The sequence below is a fragment of the Falco rusticolus genome, chromosome 1 (assembly GCF_015220075.1).
Source record: "Falco rusticolus isolate bFalRus1 chromosome 1, bFalRus1.pri, whole genome shotgun sequence".
Lineage (NCBI taxonomy): Eukaryota > Metazoa > Chordata > Aves > Falconiformes > Falconidae > Falco > Falco rusticolus.
In genome coordinates, this window is record NC_051187.1 from 85,876,786 (window position 1) to 85,897,437 (window position 20,652).

The 20,652-nt window shown below is 45.4% G+C and overlaps 1 protein-coding gene across 3 annotated transcripts in view; it reads right to left on the reverse strand.

Moving 5' to 3' along the window:
- Positions 1-3,064: 3,064 nt before the first annotated feature.
- SMOX (spermine oxidase) overlaps positions 3,065-20,652 on the reverse strand; it is a 56,132-nt gene continuing 38,544 nt past the window's right edge. For all 3 annotated transcript variants that reach the window (XM_037387575.1, XM_037387585.1, XM_037387596.1), the window contains exons 4-7: positions 14,731-14,904; positions 11,437-12,136; positions 4,713-4,873; positions 3,065-3,339 (exon numbers count right to left, since the gene is read on the reverse strand). In XM_037387575.1, the coding sequence (XP_037243472.1) occupies positions 3,202-3,339; positions 4,713-4,873; positions 11,437-12,136; positions 14,731-14,904 (1,173 nt within the window). In that variant the 3' untranslated portion in view covers positions 3,065-3,201. The remainder of the gene's footprint in view (positions 3,340-4,712; positions 4,874-11,436; positions 12,137-14,730; positions 14,905-20,652) is intronic.

The window sequence follows — 20,652 nt, forward strand, 5'->3', positions numbered from 1 at the left end:
GACACTACTCCTGCTAGGCTGGAAGACATGTAATTAAAGCATAAGGCAACAAATGGACTCATTAACAAATTGGCACGTTGTACACAAGTCCTTGTGGAAGTGATAACCCAGGGCAGAAGTAGAGCCGAACATTTTGGGCAGTGGAACTAGACAATCTTTAAGATCCCTTCCAACTCAAACCATTCTATGATTCCTCGGGTTAAACGTCCACTCCTGCAGCGAGGACCCCCTGAAGGCAGGGTCCAAAAGCACAAAGCTGAGCTTCAAACCCTCATGCCACAAAGCCTCCTAAGCAAGAAAGCGTCCTCCAAGGATTCAAGCATCAGCCCTGGTGACCCTAAAGCATGAAATACCACTCTCAGAAACAAGCTGTTGGCCTTGATGCTCCATGGCTCGTAACGCCCCTGCCCAACGGTGCAGAACACACACACGCACATTCTGCACTCGCTGCGGTGGCACCCAGCGCTGCTAAACTGGTTAGAGGCTCAAAGCCAGAAGGAGTTATCCCAAGCCTTCTCTCTAATCCCACACAGGTCAGGGGATCCGAACCCTGACGATCTGCGAAGCCTGCGAGTTTCCCGACTCCACACCCAACTCCTCTTCAGGACATACTGGAAGTCGGCGTGGCTGCCGTTGGGCTTACGGCTTATCAGAGGAACATATGTCCTAGAAAATACTTGCCTACACAACCAGGGAACTCCTTGAGGGAAACAAACCATGCGCACAAACACACACACACATATGCTTCGGTGACTAAAACCGGAACCCATTTTAAAAATAAACAAGTTTCTTTTCAGGAAGCTTATTTGGGTCAATGGAGAATTCTCTCCCTGAACTGAGGGGTAGCTCCAACACAGCGCACAGATGGTTTCCCATTTACCACAGTCCTGTTAGCGGTCACCAGCTGGAGCTCTTTGGCCCAGATTATGTTGCTAGAATAGGAAAACTCCAGTTCTGATAAATTCTTCCTTACTAACACCATTGATGTGACATATTTCTGACACTGTGTAAACAGAACTATTTCCATACGGATGGCTGTGGGCGATTACCTTAAGGCTCCACTGAGAACCAGTTTGTCTTTCCAGCCAGAAGGAAAGTTTTATCTTGGATGCTTTCCCACAGGTTTAAGTGGTGCACATTAGGACAGGCTTGTTGCAGTATCTTTATTTACTCACCCCAAGTAAATTTTCAAGGATTTTTCTCGTTAACTTAACTTGAATGATTTTTCAAGCAGTTCTACTCAGTCGTAGCAAGAGAGGTACACTGCCAGGGGTGCCCTGCAGATGAAGATGTGCTCCCCAGATCACACAAGGCCCAGGAACAACCTGTGCCAGGCATTCCCTATCCTTGGCACTGCAGTTTAGCCTTCTTGTGGCTGAGCAGCACTGGCCTCTCTGCCCATAACATGGAGAAGAAACTCCTTGCGCTCAAGCAAAGGAAGGAAGGACATCTGTTCAATCAGCTTTCAAACCCTGGCTGCTCTGGCAGCCCCCTAAAAAAATGTCTCCCAGCCTTTTGCTTTATTGCAGAAACAGTCTAATGTAAGAATGAATCCTGTTGATAAACCAAGCACATTTATATGCGACCAGCCCCCACTTCAACAAAAAGGAAGGGACAGGGGGATACTCACTGTGTATCAGAGGTTCTGGGGTGCCCCCTCCTCTCAGACAAAGTAAAAACTATTTTAGTGTGAGATGCAGCATCCCTGCAGGGAAAATTAAACTTTCCAAGCTGCATCCTAAGGTCTCAGCTCTTCTGAGACAAAGCACACACGTAGGATAATTGCATTTAAAAAGTTTTAATTAAACCCTATGTCAGGTACTACATGTAGGCTCCCTGGAAAATATTTTTAATCCAGATGTGATATGATTGAGCCAAGCCCGCACATTCCGTCAAAATTCCTTACTAGTGGGAACGACCTTGACCTCCCTGAGAAAACTCTTCAACATCAGTGGTGTCATTTCAGACTTCTGGACCTTCTTTTCCAGGGGCAAAGTGTGAAAACCCCACCTGTTTTGGGTATTGCTGCCCAACAAAAGATGGATTTTCATCACAGAGGTAGATCAAGAATGCTGCTTCTCATCATTTTCCTTCTTGCCCACACTCCCACATAACTCTGCATGTGTTTTCCGCTTGGACTGGCTGTCCCAATTATAGCTGTAGAGTGCACTCCAACTGCATTGGCATTAGCAAGGGAATCTGGAGGTTTCACTTTGCACTTTAGTTTGGTGCAGAGGCACGAATGCTCCTTCCATTTTGAAGGAGAAGTGACAGATGAGACTTTGATGTTCCCTTTGCAGGCTGCACCATACCCAGTCAGCTCCTGCAGAAGTGCTCCCAGTTTAGTTTCCTTAGAGAGAAACCTAATTTGCAGACATGAAAACTACGTTGTGAATCAAATCAATTTTTGAGAAGTGGGAATGACTGGTTTATCTTCAAAACCAAGATACCATTCCAGACCAAATGTCTCCAAAGCTGGCTGTCTCTCTGCTTTCCAGCACTGTGATTCCTTTGATAACTTCCCATGGACTGGCTGAGTGAACCCAGAGGGAAGACAAATTCCCCTGTGAAATTATAAGCAGATTTCCTGAAGTACAAAGACCTACACAAGCTGACAGACAGGTGACATACAGAGTTAAATATGTAGTGATGCAGAGTGATTTCTGTGCTAATCTGGGCAAGGCAAATGGCTGTGCCTCTAAGGTGCAATACTTTTAACAAACAGTTAAGATCAATCAGTACACTGAATATCCTGATCTATCTCAAGATCCTCCTACTCCAGATTTGGTAGAAAGGGAGAAAAGCCCTATTTTTATAACACTGAATAAAAGAGTTGCAAGTTACTGAGTATCCAGGAAGTACCAAAGCACCCAGTCTTTTTATTACAACATTTATTTTAGTATCGAAGGCACTTACAATACAGAAAGAGGAAAAAAATATGATAGGCACCAAAAGTGAAATTAGAATTAAAATGACAAAGAAACAGTTTACCAGACAAAAGGAGCACTCTTTCCTGTTAACAATACAGCACACAGAAATGAAGCTATTGATGACTAACTTTTTAAACAGTTAGGGCTTTTTTTTTTTTTTAATAGAAAAAGGTAAAGGCTGTTCTACTGTGAACTGAAATTAAAAAAGAACTCCTCCACACACCTGTACAAGGATTTGGTAGTTGGTTGTGTTCGCAAACACGGGGGTCTTTCAGCTCTGGCACTGCAGGAGGTCCTGGTACATCTCAATGAGGTGAGCGGCCTCTCTCTGCCCAGAAAGCACAGCACCGTGGGTAGTGGAATAATACTTCCTGTGAGTGGCCTCCCCTGAAAACATCACCTGCATCGGCTGGAGAGGATAAGAAAAGCAGAAAAGCTCAGCAGCACTTACTGGAAAGCAGATGCGAGGCTAAAGGGAGACAATACTTTCTGTGCCCTCCCACACCTCCGTGAGCTGACACCAGTGTCTTCAGAGTGCTGGTTCTCGAAATCCCAGTGTGATGCACTACAAGGACGGGCACAGCACGTCTGCCAAAGTCGTTGCTATGCCTGCATGGAGCTGTTTGCAGGGTTGAGGCACCATCGCAGAGCCAGATGCTAGCTCCAATAGCCTCCAACAAATCTACACGAGTCACAGAGCTCCTTAATTCTCTACCAGCTCCTCCCTTTGCTCTCCTAAATTATACATTAGACTTTTAGGCTTTAAGGATATGGGTTTTTTCTGGACAGCAATTTAAGAAGGAAAACCAGTCGTGTCTCAAAACCCACAGGGTGAGACACAGTGTCTTATCTCTTACATAGTTAGGTGCTTGCTACATTGCTGCCAGCTCAGTTCTGAGGCATGAATTTCAGGTACCTCTCTTCTCCAGAACAATAGAGAAAGATTCCTAAAGCTTCTCCTATCTTTTTAAATAGATTTCTGTGCTGAATAGAACTACATGGTGCAGTCAGGCTCTGGGTGGAGGAAATGAACTAGGCAGCTGCTTGGAGGCTGCATATTCATCAGCCATTGTCTCCGGATTTAGACACATAACCTTGTACGATGGGGTGAGTTTAGCTTAATACATTATGGCTCATCAGTTGAGCTGTGGTAACTATCTCCATGTGTGCTCCTGCTCTCCTTGCTATATTCAGAAAGCAAAGGCAGTGTCTGACAAGCAAATTCATTGTTCCCTGCCAATGCATGAGTCCCCCAGGCAAGGACTGGGCCTCCCTTACCCTCTACTGCCAACTTAGAAAGATTTCCTAATATGCACCTCTGACACATTCAGACCTAGACATTAGTAGGGTCACGCATTTAATACTACATATTCAGACTACGCTTTAAAACAGAGTAACACATGCTTTCCTAAGGAGTTTTTAACTGGCCAATAATGCTAATGGTCATTAAATGCAGAGATCACATTTCCTAAAACCACGTGGAAAATCAGCTCTTGATAATTTCAGAAAGAGATGTGGCCCTGAGATCTTAAAATATTAAAGCATTCAAGAGGTTAAACGTTAAAGAGGTAGATTAAAATTTTAAAAAATTACATTAAAACAATTAGAAGCTAACACTAAACATTAAAGAGGTAAAATACCTCATTTTATGTCCAGACGGGTACGTAAAAAAACCCTGGAAAACACATTTGCTGGTTTTTACTTCCACCTCCCTCTCAGGAAACCTGCTACCCAGCACCATGTCAGTCTTACTACCACAGAACTGATTTGAGCCATACTTACAGTAGTTTTGGAGCTTTCCGTGTAAGGCAGTGGTTTAGCGAGTTTCTCCACGTCAGCCCCACTAGACCCAACTTGGGTGTAAGAGTAGGATCCACGGAAATTGGGATTGCTGCCCCAGGAGGACCGCAGGATCCGGCGAGGTTTCGGAATGTTTGGATTCCCTGGATGGAAAGCAAGACAAAAAGTAAGACCATGTCCAAGAGAAAACATAGCAATGCCTGTGCAAGGCATGGGGTGGCATGTATTCAGCCTGACTTACTGAAAATGCATCCCAGCCAAGCCTGCAGGCTATAGGGAAGAGGCCCCAAACCAGACCTCTTTTGTATTACTGAGTTCTAAGTATCTATATAACAGCAATAGAATCCCTTTTAATCTCAGCTGCAGTCTTCCACTTTAGGAAATATCTCAAAATGTTTATGTTACTAAAAACCTAAGGAGCTTCAGGGAACCCTGGGCAGTCTGGTTGAAAACACAGAGCATCTCCTGGTCTCATTTGCCACGGGGAGCCTGGCAGTGACCAACGATATGACTGATCTCACCTAACTTCAGGTATTGAATTGGGTGCCCCGACTAAATTGGGTGTTTAGGTAGCCTTGTGAGACAGGTGCGCCTCCAAAGAGGAACAGAGATAGGGATGTCAAAAGGCAAATTCTCAATATGCAGGAGCATAGGAAAGGCTGTCAGAAATGTCTCAAAACCTGTATTATTCACTCCAACTGCTACCCAGTTGCCTCGAAAATGAACCTAAAATCCCACAGACCCATTTCCGTTTTGTGGGGTGCACATGGCATGGGAACTAGGCTTTTAACACTGGAAATAGGATTTCTAGATTGCTGTAGGATTTCCCCTGCTAAGAGGATGTAGGACGCAATGGTGAATGGCACCTGAGTGCACCTGTAATACGGCCATCAGCAGTCACTGTCCCCACCCCAGAAAGTACTGGAGTACCTGGGATCCAGACTGTAGCCAAGGCAGCCTACCAGCTGGTGGCACAAGAGCCTCAGGTTGAACCCTCTCGCTAGGCTGGTTCAGGACCACCTCAGTGTCACTGACTGAGATTTTGTTGCCGTCCTGTGATCACATCTCACTTGGCAGGAGAGGAATGGGGGAAACGGGAGAATTGCAGTGAAGAAAAATCCCCTCTGCAGGAAAGCTGAGACCCACCCTAGAGGCAACGTCACATATCCAGGCAAGGTTCAGCCAGTCGGATTGAGTCTGCGTCTTCACCAAAAGGGATGTCAAGCACTAGAACAGGCTGCCCAGGGAGGTGGAGGAGTCACCCTCCCTAGAGGTATTTAAAAGACGTGTAGCTGTGGTGCTTAGGGACATGGTTTAGCGGTGGCCTTGGCAGTGCAGGGTTAACATTTCTTTTCGACCTTAAAGGTCTTTTCCAACCAAATGATCCTATGATTCTAAGAGACTGTCAGCACGAGTCAGAGCATTGAGACCTATTTGCACCTTGCACTGCTCCTGTGCCTGCTTCAGACCCTGACTCTGTAACACCAGCATGTTTAGCATGCAACAAAGACAATCCAAATTCCCCCACCTTCTTCGTCACGGCTTAGAGAGGGAGACATTCAACTGTGAAGACTAGTTAGGCACTACATTATTTAGTTCTGCTAAACAGTTATTTAGTTGTGCCATCAATTCCTTAAAATCAGGAGCAGGTTACTTCCCTGGTTCAGCTGCTGCTTTTAGCAGTATCGTGTGTCCACCAGAACTATGAAATACAAGGTTGAAACCGAGCAAAGGCACCTGGATGGCTTGCCAGAGTACACTCCCAACACCTTCTAACCACTAACCCCCACATCAAAATATGGCACAGACTAGCAAATAAATATACCCTACAAACAAAACACATCCTACAAACAAATGTTATTTCAGGGGTAACAACTTAGCATAACAAAGCCTCTAAAATATGCTCCTCTAAGAATCTTCAAAGCGGGAATGCTTGGGATGGAAGTGAAAAGCCCAAGGGAGTCCGAGAACAGGGAGCTCTTGGACGCGTCAAGGAAGTAAGTTATCACGTTTTATTTTTAAGGGCTGTGGGAAAGCCCAAGAGAACACATCATGAAAGCCATTGGACAACACACCACCGGACACGACCAAAGCAGTCATCCATCACACTGCACTATACAAAAATGTTCACACAATGTATTTTCAAATAAAAGGAGTCTCCGCAGTGGGCTGGTGGTGCCTCTTCTGTAGCTGGTGCATGTTCTCATGTTCCACTGTTAAGGTGCCCAGAAGATTTTTCAGTACAGGAGTCAACAGATAAGATGCTGATAAAAAGATGATTAACATTAGGAACACAGTGTTACAAGCAATGAGATGAGGGCTTGTCAGCCTACAGATAAGGCCAGAGATGGGCTAAAAGACTGAAATTTGTAAATGAAAAGGTTTGTGGAGTCATCAAGCCAATCAACAATTGTATACATTCAGCAATATTTAATAGAGCAATTGCTCAGACTGGTAAAAGCAACAGCTTTGTCCCTCTCCAGTGTTTCCCACGGATGACCTTGTACTGTGTATACAAGCAGGTAAACAGCAGCCTTCCCATCGGGGAATTATTCTTCACACAGCAGCTTCATCACAAGGGAAAGTGCAGCACAGCAACATGAACGGTGTGGCCCTGGGCAGATGGCAGAGCTTCACGCAGAGATGCAGGAGCCAGCTGTCAGTGTGGAACAGGGCTAAAGAGCCTGGGTACAATAAAACACAGCTGTACAGTCCCCAGAACCAAAGCCAGCCTCCTTCCCCAGCACCATGCTGTGTGGCAGTGCAGACATACCAGCTCTCATGAGCTCCTTTAAGGTTCTCCAGCACATCGGACCATGTTAGCATGATCCGAGTGTCCACCGTGCAACTACTGTGCTCCTGCGCTTCTGCACTTACGCACCTTTTAATGTGAGGAGCTGTTTCTAAGACAAAAATCAGGAGACCTTCATGTCTGCTGCACACAGAGAAGGAGCCTGGTTGAAAGTCAGACGGGAACACAACACAAGCTCAGATCCTGAACTACTATTTGCAAGGCAGAAAACAAGAAAACTGGGAAGGCCACACTCGTTCAAGGAACATATTCAATTGGACTTTCTCAATCTGCTCTTAAATAGAAGGATAAATACGTGCCTTTGCCTAAAGATAAAAGTAACAATTAATACAGATGTGGAAATTTCTACGTTTTCTATTGTCCGAAGAAAGATAAAATGGCTAAAAAAGGATCTTAGCCTTCACTAAAATAGGAGGGGACATATCCTTATGCCACAGATTTCCACTTCTGAAGGTAACTCTTGCACTATGGAAGATAACTCCATATGCCTCACACAACCCTGTCTTTATCAAGCTACTGGGAGGTGTGGATACATAGATCTATTGGTTGTGGGGCTGATTATGAGACACAGGATTACCATAAAATCAACTCACAGACCTCAATTAAGACACACAAAATTAGTTGCCTACATGAGAGCTGGGTATTTAAGATCCCATGAAGGCCAATGGAGATCTGTGGTACTACCCCTACATTAGTATCTACAGCCACCAGAGAGACATTAGGGTACCCAGCCGTCCAAATAGGGCTGGTTTATATGATGCAGAACCTGAGAGAGATCTAGAGAAACAGCTGGAGGATGGGACACACACCCCCCACTCAGGGCATCTCCAGACACAGCTTGACAATCAGCGAGTCCTCCAGAAGGGAACAGGCCTGCAGTTGCTGCCTTCTGGCTTCCAACAATCAGAGCTTAGCCAATAAAGAAAGGAGAGCAAGACTTCTAATCGTTTGAAGGCAGCCCATTTAATCAGATTTAGAGGACACCACGTTTCAGCCATCCAGTTGTGAAAAGCAGTAATTGTCAACGGTTCTTAGGTTAGAACAATCCTTAGAGCTTTTCACAGCAAAGCCAGATAATCCACAACACTAACCTATGGATGTGAAATTCAAGGTCACCTCTCGAGAGAAATTCTTAGTGTGAGTCTAAAAGAAAGGATTTAACATAGGGCTGTCTATCACCCTTGGAACCAAGGCAAAGGCCTCCATGAGCAACGGGCTGGGAAAACACAGCTAAAGATGGGAACCCACCTGGTATTGCCTTATTTCTTTCATAGAAGAACAATAAATAAGAACTTGGGGGACTTTCTACCCAGAACATGAAAGCTACAAAAGGCAAAGCGAACATTAAAAGGCTCACGCTACCTACTTTGATTACCGAATATAAGGCACTTTCTACAGTCAGTAGAGAAAAGCTTCTGAAGAAGATGTCACAGAGCACCAAGTGAGGTGTGGGAGATCTGAACTGTCTTACAGAAGAGTCTTTCCACTGAGCTTAGTAAGAACCTAGGAAGACTGATTACCCAGCTTAGTTAGCTGACTTACACGAACTTGTGTGGAAATGCTTTAAAAGCTGGCTTTGGTGGTGCTAATTGGACCAGAGGAGTCCAGTCATTTTCAGAAATGACTACAGTTAGATCACAGAAGGCTGCTTTGCCCCCTCGCAACCACCCCCTGGCTGGTCTAACCCACTCCCACACTCCCAATGAAAAAAATAGCAGAAGAGACAGTAGGTGCACTGAGAGCTGAGCACGGTTCTGTTATTTCAGCCTGCCTGGCACCTGGCCCAGATTATTGCTGCTCCTGTGAATCTGCCAGGGAGACCAGGAGCAAGGGTAACAGAATAAATCCAGGTACCTTAGCAAGGCCATACTGAAAGATCTGTGAAAAGGTTTTCTACAAACAAGTTTCTGGGGCAGAAAGCGTAACAGGTCACATTGTGTAATGGGTGCTCCAAGAACAGGTTTTCTTCTCGCAGTTTCGAGCAGCTGAGAGTCCACCTCTCAGCTTATGCACAAAATGCTCATTGCAGGGCAAGGCCCTGGTAAACTCAGTCTAAAATTCTCCAGGATTAGCAGAAGGCTGAGACAGCTCACACTGCTGAAGAGTCTGATGGACAGTGACCAGGTGCAGTATCAGCTGGAACAGCAACTGCAGCACATACTGACGACCCAGGGCCAACATATTTCCATCCTTGGAGGGAGAGAGGCACATCCAACACATGCAAACAACAACAACAGTGAAGGACCCCAAGAAAGAAGTGGGAGAGTATACTCCCATCTGCCAAACTAACAAAGACCCGAAGAGCCAAATTCCTACTGATGAATCTAAGTGTTTGGGGGGGGTGGGGGCATGGGGGAAGCGGTCTTAAACAAGAAGCTTTGCCAACAACCAACATTGTTTATACGCTGTGTGAGATGTCAGCAGTGGAACAACTTGGCCTTAAAGAGAAAAGCCTTCTGCTACACCAGTATAGAGCAGCAGCCGGCCTGCTGAGGTCAGGAGGAAAGAAGGCATGTGCTTACGTTGTGACATAACATAGGGATACCCAACACCACTGAAAACAGCTCATGAGGCAGAAGCTGCCCCGAGTCCAGCATTCACTCATTCATCCCATGTCTCTGCAGGCTGCAGGGGAGCCACAGCTTCATCACCCAACATAAATGCAACATCGAACAAGCTGAAACAAGGATTCAGTTTTGGTTGCTGCATTAGGGTTTCTTCTGAGACCAGTGTCTACCCTATGATATCTGAAAAGAGTAGTAAAATGGAAAACCTCTTTTGGCAGTTGCCAGTTATACAGGTAGTCCTCAGCTTCCAGGACCCTTTCTCTAGATCTCCATGTTGTTGGGAGCAAATGGTCTGTAAGTACAGGGGAAAGCTATACTTGGGAAGGCAAATTTCTTCCTTTAATTGGAGGTCCATGGACAAGAGGTAATGCTGGAAACCCACCACGTGCTGAGATTTGGCTAACATAATCTAACAGGCAGATAGAAATAGCTTAATCACGGGACCCATCTCTAGAATTGCATAAAATACATCTAATCTTGGGGGATGCTGCTCTTATAATTATGTATAAATTCAAAATCCTTATTTCAGGACTGCCAATGAGTCAACCACTATTTCTTTCAGTGTTACTATCTTACACTTGCACTTGTACAGTATCTTCCATTAGAGGATCTCAAAGACCTCCACAGATACAAAAAGCCCTTTACTTGGGAAGGTGTGCAACCACGAGAGAAGTGACTGCAGGCAAACCAAGGCCCAGCATGTTCAAGTATTACTACTTCTAGTGATTTCATCTTGGATTTTCTCAGTATAATACACCTCAGATCTGGTCTTGCTCCAACTGCTGCCTTTAATGTGATGTGTGCTCAGTAAATGTGAAATCTGTGAAGTCTAGGAAGGTTTAAGTGAGGTGGCAGGAAATGGGAACTCTCAAGGTTCAAAATTTGGGTCAATTCTCATTGCTTCATATTGAATGGAACTCAGGGATGTGATTCAATCACATCACCTCAGCTGATCTAAACAGGTTCAACTCCACTGGCTCTAAAAGAGCTATGCTGCTTTCCACAGCTGAGATCAGTCCTCAGGAGTACCGAGTCTGACAGCTCCAGCTGCTGAAGAGTTATTTGTGATTAACTAAAGCAGAGGATGTGAAATCCTCAAGCACTTCTGCCCACCACTTCCTGAGCTGTTTATCAGCCCCTCTGTATAAATAGCTTTCAGGCACACCCAAGCAGGAGGTATGCTGGCAGGACATGCACAGCCCATTCAAAGGGACATAACATGCCAAACTAAAAATTACTTTAGTGCATTTCCTTCCTAGCGGTTATTCAACACCCCAGCCCCACTCTCTCTCTCTTCCCTACTCAAAGAAACCAGAGCATAGCTGACCTGTAAATTTACGTAGCATTTCAGTGCAGGTTTCTGCCACAGTTTCATCATCACACTTCTCCATAATCAAAGCCTCTTCTCCACAGATCCAGCCACTCAGGACATGGCCATACCTCTCTGGTGGGTACAGCACATCAAAGCTGCAAATCTTCTTGTACCACAGCTCCTCAGGATAAGTCAAGCTCTCACTCTCTGCCTCATCTTCCCAGACAAACTGGATGCTGTTGCATTCGGAGCTCCAGAAAGGCTCTTCAAACTCCAGGAAAATCTTGTCAGTCGTATTGATGCCTAGTTTCTCAATGGCCATCACCTTCTCCTCGGGCAAGCGGGGATGAAACAGGCTCTCGTGGCGTTTCTTCAAGACTCCCAGGGACACAGTCACAATGACATGGTCTGCTGGGATGAACTCACAGTCCTCACACTCTACAAAGACATCAGAGCCCTTGTCCTCCTCGGGGAGGTCACTGTTGTGGTCAGCCACCCTTTCAATCTCCTTGCTGACTGACTGGTTCCAGTGGATGCACTTGACTGGCTTGCGGAGCTGAATGACAGACTCAGGAATGGAGCGGGCCAGAATCTCCACGATTTTAATGAAACCGCAAGGAATGATGTGATGAGCCCCAGGGATTTCGGTCCATTCCCCAAATTCACTGAGCGAGACTTCATCCATGCTGTGGGAGCTGCTCTCGCAACTCTCTACCTAAGGAAAAGAAACACAAAAGCAACATTGCCACAGAGGAACTCATTTTGGCACAGCACAGCATTGCAAGGGCACAAAGAAGCTGCGCAAGCTGGAGTCCTGAGTCCCACTCTTAAACCACGTTATTTTTGCTAGTAAGAAGTGTTTGGCCATAGTTCTGACAAAATCAGTCCTTAGCCTGCCTTCCAACCAGAGAAAACATTTTGTCATAGTAACAAGTGGCATCAGCTTTGGTTGCATCGGCCATGGTTGCATCATCCAGAGTTCAGAGTTGATGTCTTTGCTTCTGCATGATTCTGGGTCACAGTTCTGACTTTTCTATCATTTAAAACCCACTTCACTGGTCAGGCACTGGCTGCTTGGTGCTCCTACAACAGAAGCAGGAGCTATGTTAATCAGATGCTCTTCGCAACGTTAACAAATGTTTCCATGAGGACCCATGAAAAACTTCTGGCAGCTATTTCTGCTGTCTGCAGCTTTCAACATGCTGTCAAACAGACAACAATCAGCAATTCAACAATGTGCCAGAGGTGAGAGAACCCAACATAGAAGGAACTGGAGATAGAAAAGGGAAATGCCAAGACATGAAGCACTTGTGTTTGATTCATTTGATGTGATTATGAAAGCTTTAGATTCAGGACCTGTTGGTTAACATTTGCAGGAGTATTAGGCATAGCCGTAGCTTCCAACAGTCCCTAGAACAAAGGCAGGATGTTTGGCCTGTCTTGTGATTAAGTTTCTAATGATAATACTGATGCATGGGACACAATGATCTTAAAACCTTCAAATCACCAGAGTCACAAGGATTTGCACTCTGTAATTCCTTAAGCATTTTTTACAAAAGGAACATTACAATTCCTTCCCTCACCCTTTGGCCGATCTTCCAGGCATTTCCACACTTTAATGACCCTGTTTGGAAGCCTGGCAAGCCTAGGCGCTCTCCCTGTGCAGCATTCTGTTGCAGGGTAGGAATCTCTGTCCTGGGCTAAGATGTCAGGCAAACAAGTGAAAGTTGTACTAAATAGTTCATAGGCTTCTCCCGTGACTGTGTTGACAAACAGGTGGCTGCCCCTTCCTCGTCATGGCCCAGTGACTCCAATGAAGACTGAGCAGGCACATCTGCTGGGCCAGGTTGCCAGCACCTAGGTCTTGAAGAAGACCTGTCCTCTCAGACTGCTGTTGTTCCACCCCATCTGACGGCTGAGTGGGCAACTCTCCCCAGACTCAGGGTCAGTTCTGCTGGCCCACAATACAAACCCTGCTCCCTGGGTCATGCAACAGGCTGCTCATCCTGCCTGGACACTCCAACAGGACGCTCCACATTGTGACGATAACAACGGTGATGGTTATTCAATTATTTCGACCAAAAAGGAAAAATGCCAGGAAGAAAAACAGGCAACTATCAAGACTATACTTTGCCTGATACACCAGTTAATCCCCACTCTCTCAGCAACCACTCCGGTCTGATAGTCTTAAGTATCAGAAGCTTTGTTGTTCTCAGGTATTTACACATGAGAAGGGATTTAGGAGACTTGCAGAAAAAGTCTCTGGCTGTGGCAACCTGTAGCAACAACATAAGTAACCACCAGGAAAACCAGGCCTATATCAAATGACTAACATTGTCTGCATGGCTGATGTTACATGGATAACACGATAAATAACTAGATTTTACATAGAAGCTGTGGAGATGCCCTGTGATACAAGCTTTGTTAGGTGTTAGGACACCAAAATATCAAAACAGCATTTGGGACACCCAGGTTCAAATCTCAGCTTTACCACAGATCCCCTGTGAGGAGACTCTTTGGATCTTTATTTCACTTTGTTTCAGCTTCTCACCTGTAAATAGTGAATACCACACACTCACCCTCATCACAGAGTGCTGCTTGCCTCCCCTGCCTCATTTCAGAAGACTAAGTCATTATAAGTGCAATAGGAATGACTGCTACACTTTATTTGTGGAGCACTTGATGCAACATTAAGTCCTCATCCCACAGAGATCTCATTTAGGCCAAGGTGTTGAGGGATAAAAAGAACTATGGAAGCCGTGAGGAAAGATGATTAGGACATGGGTTTATACAATCTACCTTTGATTTATGGCTTTACCTTCAAAATGCTTTCTAGGGATTTTCTCAGCAGATTACTAGCATCAAAGTTACATTTCTTCTGCTCTCTGAGATACGGACAGAGGCAGAAGTGGGTAAAAGACGCTTAGGATCACTAGGTCCCAGGTGTAAGGCAAAAGACAAGATGTTACTAAAAGAACCTGACAATAGATTAGCTTCAGGTGGTAAGAAAACATTAAGTCATACCAGAAAATTTAACAGGAATTGTAGGTAGGAAAGCCCCTTCTAATTAGACAGCTAGAAGTTTAAGGTTAAAAAAAAAAAGAAAAAAGAGTAAAGGCATTATTTCTTGCAGCCCACTGTCTTTGGACATGTCTCACAAGGACAAGTTGTCAATAAAAACACAAACCACCCCAGCTGCAAGAGACCATAGAAAGCAATTCCCCAGTGATAGTCAAGGCTTAGCCAGGTGTCTGAGGTCCAAGATTTGTCTGTTCTTGGTTAAAACAAAACAATGATGTGCACACACACCTTAAGGTACTGCTGGATCATGGCTAGTTTCAGCCTCTTGACGGCCTCTGTGTCATCCGGATCGGCCTTGACACGTTTGCGCACTACGTCCCGTGTAAAGACGCCCACGCTATTCTGGCTCTCAGCATTGACTGGTTTACCTCGTTGGAAGAACTCCTGAGTCAGGTTATAGACCTGCCAGAGAGAGGACAGAAAGATGGACAACATGATTCACAGCAGAATCCAAGCCCCAATCAGGATGCTTTTTTCTCTCCATCCAAACCCAGCACATTCAGATCACCTTCTCCTGCCAGCTTTAGAGATCAGCTTTGGCAGTTTATTGTGCACTCTGCTCCCACACCATGTCAAGTTGTGCCCGCAGCTATGCTGGTTAGAAGGTAGGAAGCCACACTTCTCTCTAGGCAAAGATAACCACCCTTGCTCACCTGCAACAGGCTAGTTACTATTAAGTCATTAAGATACTACTAACTATTAAGTCATTAAGTCACTATGAAGTTATTTTTTAATTCAGGCATGTCCGTTCTATCACTTGCAGATGCCAACAGAGGCAGTCCTGCCATCTTCAGTAGCTAAAGCCTGTTGTTCAACCAGCTGTTTAGATGCTGCAGCTGGATCAGTAAGCAAAGTAAGCGCAGACTGCAGAACACCTCTGCAGAACAGGTTTGTGTTTGCTACATGTAATTTCTGGCTCTGCTGAACAGTGTCACAGCCTGACTCGGCCCCAGTCTCCTTCCAAAGTCGAGGACTAGGACTGACTCAACCAGCAGGACCCACACGCTTCCTCCTGACAAGAAACCACTAGCTCTTCTCCCACCTCGGTGTCTCAGGTGCAATCCAGATTGTAGGGCCCATATATTTGAATGCTCTAGCCTGGAACCAGCCCTTCCACCCTCTCCATTATTTAGCAATAAAGCCCAGGAATCCACCAGGTGGGGGGGAATTCAGTTTCACAGTTACTTTTCTGTTGTGCCCTGAAAAATAGGAAGCAATCAACACAGGAATTTTGTATGCAGACACCTTTTACTTGTTGAGCACAAGACAGGTAGAGATCCATGGAAAACAACGGCATCTCTTGTAGCCCTCCACCAAGAGCCAGCTTGAGGAAGATCTACAAGAAAAATCCCTAACAAATTGTTCTTCTTTGAAGGAGATCTTCCTGACTTTTTTTTTTTTTTTTAAACCCTAGTTTTCCACTTTATAAGCTACTTAAAAGCAAGAAAACACTCATCCACCTCGGCCATCTGCTTGTGGCTGGCTGGCTAGCATCATCAGTACTTCTGTCTGTAATACTGCCAGAAGAACCTACAGTTGAATCATGGCCCTTCATTTCCATGGAAAAACTCCGACGGATTTTTTAACACAGGAAAGCTTTTACAAGATGCCTCCCAGAAGCACAACTCATCCCACTGATGACTTGTTTGTCCAGAATGAGTCACCTTCTCACCTATATCATGCCACAGGGGTGCACAGTACTCTCACAAGTAGAGAGGCAATATTTCTGCTTGGTGAGTTTTTCCTGTCAAAGATGGTTGATTACATTGTGATCCTTCTTTGGAGACAGATTATTCAGACATACTGAGAAGTTAAACTCAAGAGTAAATGCCTGGTAAGAAAGCGGCAGAACTGTGGCAACCTTTCCTTCAAAGGTTCCTAGAGCTTCCCATTCTCTACTGATATGGCTATTGTTTTAAATCCATGTTACAGTTTCTTCCCACTCCAATTCTTCCCAGAAGCTTGATTGTCTCTTGGGTTTTAGGAACAAAGTGAATTTGAGGAGGCAAAAATAAAGGGATGATGAGGAAAGGGAGGTGGTGAGGAAAAATGCACAGCGGTGGTACGAGTGAGAGGGCAGGTCTACGAGTGAATGGAGGAAGGGAAGTAGATAAGGACAAGTAAGGGGTGAGGAGGAAATTGAAAATAAGTGAAAGAATGAAAAAGGGGGGAAATAAGCTACAAAACAGAGAAGTAAGCACAAGAAAAATGATTGGAACTGGTGAAGATGGAAGAGAACTGCAGACACGGATTGGGACACAGCCTTTCCAAGGAGATTTCCAAACAAGAAAGATGAAGACCAATACCCTATATGAAATGAAGGCTTTCAGCAAAAGAAAGAAAGTAGTGCCTTTTCTGTTCCCCAATGCCAAAAGTTCTTTGGCAGTTTCAACATCCCATGGTTCTCAGGTCCACTGATTTCTGAGGCCCAAACCAATTCCAGCAAGTACAAGCTGCATAGACCTTGCGTCAGCATAATGCAGCTCAGCTTTCATAAGCCGATTGCACACTATAAGCAGCTAACGCATTCACAAGACAAGCAAAGCTGTGTTAAAACCCAGCCACCGTTTGGCCAAAAGGATAACCGAGCCATGGGTATGTTTTTATTAACCATTGTATTCTTCATTGTCCAACAGAGAAAAGAGCAGAAATGCACAGTTCTCTGTGCTGTAAACATCAAGTAAAGTCTTTCCTATAAACGTCAGTATAATCACCATTAGGATTTATTATTCTTTCTCAGAATCCCTGTTACTTCCTTGCTTTTCTCTTCTTGGGGGTGCTGAACCATTTGATGAACAGAAAGCAAAGCTATTGTAGGCAAGAAACAAAAGGAGAAACAACAGCAAGTCCAACATTGAGATATACTGTCATAATAAAAGAATCAAAACTATACTCAAAATATATTCTTTAGTGCACACACGCAGCGAACACATCCTATGTAAGAAACCATGGAAAAGGTTCACCAGAAGCCCACATTTGAGGTAGATTTCCAATGAAGTAGAAGCAGAATTGTACTGTCTGGAGTCAGAGTTACTTAGACTTTCCCTCCCCAGGTGGGAAACTGCTTATAATAACAGAAAGCATCATCACGCCTATGGGATCACCTCTGAAGTCACTGGGAACCGGCACTAGTGAGATGTGAAAACACATTCTCCTTCAATCATTTCATCACGATGTGATGACAGAAGGGCTCCCAAGAGAGTTCAAGTGGGCTTTATCTCAAATATCCGGGTGAAAGGTAGCATCAAGAATGACCTGAAATATTCTGCTGATTTTTCTAGTTAACCCTACAAAATGTTCATGCATCCACATCGAAAGCATCACGCCTATCAGCAAGGAGAGCTACCCCATATACAGTCTAGACTCATCTCCCCTTTCTACAGATCACATACAAGCAGTAATAAGAAAAGAACAGACTGCATCAATGTCCAGCTCCTACCACGGGCAAACAATGACCTGATCATTTCTCACCCTAAAGTTCCTCAGTGTCTGGGCAGAAAAACTGGCCCCGGAAGCCTGTCTGCAAGAACCACCAGCAGAAGCAAAACACACAGAACATCTCCAGTGGCTATTCATCCTAAGCAGATTTCTTTCCCTAATTCTGAGGGTTTACATACAGTCCTGCAGGGAAATGGGGCCGAAGGTCAGAAATTAAAAGGAGATTAATGGCCGTAATCCTAAAGCAGCTCCACTTTGGCTTACATCTTCTGTCTTCCTTCTGACTGGCTCTGGGGCATCCCACAACCAGGTCTCTGCAGCAAACATGGGTTCCATCAGGGATGTCCTCTCTGTTACCTACAGGCTTCCCACCTACACGTGTTTACTACATACGTGCTCCTCCACCACAGGAAGAGGCAGTCTCTTAGGAAGAACAAATCTAAATAAAGAAGTTTCTCAGCACTGAAGAAGGTCAGGAAAGCACATCCCAATTCACACTCCTTCCTGTCAACGCCAGTGACGATCTGTAGCATTGTTTTTTTCCCCACTTGGCTTTAAAGTTGCAGTGACTTAATCCCCGGTCGGTAAAAAACCCCACTGGAGATAGGTCCATGCTGTTACCAGGCCAGACATCTGTCAGTGCAATAGAGGGGCAGGGAGGGAACGGGGACTCTCCATGGCCCTTTGGTCCTGCTTTCTATGATAACACAAGGCAAGGCACTGGAGCTTAATTGGGGATGGCACAAAGCCCATCATAGGGTGGGGGTTAGAAGGGTGGAAAACTTTGTCATTCTTTGGCTGCATCCCTTCCCCAGAAGCTGTGCAGCACACAGGAGAAAGCTGACAGATAACAAGGTCATTAATTAGCTGATTGTTAAAGGGAGGGTTCCTGTGAAGCAAGTCTTTAGGGACCGAATCCTTACTGAAAAGCCTAAGTAAAAACAGGCACTTTTTCTAAATCAGGCTGGCTGATGGACTGTGAAATTCTTGGGCAGGCAAAGCCCTGTGATTTTTCACCTGCATCTAATTTGTCAAGATCACCACCTCCCTCCCACCCTTCCCTAATACCTGGGAGTTGGCCTTAAATACCTCTTTGGAGAGGGAAGTGAGGCCTTAGCACCTACAGAAGAGCAACTCTGAGATGAGTGGTCCCTATTCACATCTTCCCAGCAGTTATACACACATGTGGAGACACTGAAGCTGCAGACATCAGCCTCAAAGGGCACGCTCCTGTTGCTTTTCTTTGAGAGTCCTGCAGATGTGGTATAAGCAGGCAGAAGCCAAAATCCTCCCCCAGCCCCAGGATTCCCTGTTATTCTAGCAAGAGCAGAGAGGAAGGTGAAAGATTATGAATGTGTCGCATTAACATCACACCTTGGGGAACCTTCCAGTGCTGGTGCCCACTTCCTCTGTGAGACCGACCAAATGGACTGATGATGACCCTGAGCAGTGCCAGCCCCACACAGTACATCGTCTGAGGATAGTCTTAAAGCAACAGTGGCTGGAGAGCTGTTCCACCAACAGCAGGCTCAATGCCCTTTCTCATGATGCATCTCTTAGCAATGCATGATTGGGAATCCAGGTAGCTGCTCTGCAGGACTGGAGACCTTCCTTACAGGCTCAGCTTGCTAGTGCTTTCACTGAGGAGGATTTGGGTCACCTCGATCACAAGCCTGTGACATATCTTGACTGACTTCAATGCAGTGCAACAGCCTCTCAGTTACAGCAGCCTCTCACAGGGAACTCTCTGCTACAGAAATGAAGAGCTGAGCAGTCTCACTGCTTCGCTTCCTCATAACCAAATAAAGACTTGTGAGGTACCCCCTACAGCTATCAAAAATTCAGGCTACTGCAAACAAAAAAGCAGCAAAACTTGTATTAAAGTAGAAGCCGCCAGCCAAAAAAGATTGGACAAGTGCCTGGAAAAAGTGTAAGGACTTTCCAAATGCACTAACGAGGCAAAGCACTGGAGGTACTGGAGTGCCTTGCCTTTCACACCAGGAGAATTCAGCACACAGAGGAGAAACCTTCCCTTGCTTAGATTCCAGCTCCAGTGACTCCCCACACCCACATGAAACACTCGAGGGAGACCCTCTGCCCTTTGCATTCACAAGAATTTGGTGTCCAGATGACAAGATAACTGGGGCTGGAGAGATACAGATGGAGAAGCAGAGCTGAAAGCATATGCTCGAGCCCAAGAAGCACATGGCAGCAGCTGCAGGGAAAGAAGGGCAGTGTGTGAGTACATGGGAAGTGAGCCAGCTGTGCAGGAGAGGGCAAAAGTATTTGAAACTGTGACAAATTTAGCTCGGTTCATTCAGGACTACATTTTCCACTGTTAATGCCAGCGCTCCATCCCTGATTAGGCTTTGCATCCATCATGTGGTCGCTGCTTGTTTTGTTGGGTGGGTTTTGGGTTTTTTTCCTTTGAAGTCAGGACAGCTTGTGTCACAGCCTTTGCTATCTCAGCCTCTTCTAACGGGGGAGATGCAGCCTGAGAGATAAGATGACATGATGGTGGGATTGCTAACAGCAGGCTGCCTCAAGGATCTGAGAAGGGTCTTGGGAGCTCCTACGAGGCAAGGGAGGAGCCTGACCTCGGGATCTGGTGATCTGTGAGATGGCTTTTTACCCTAGACAACTTTAAGGTGTTTTGTTAAAACCTTTCAAAAAAACAGAGATGCAGAGCTGCAGATCAAATTCCTACTGTTC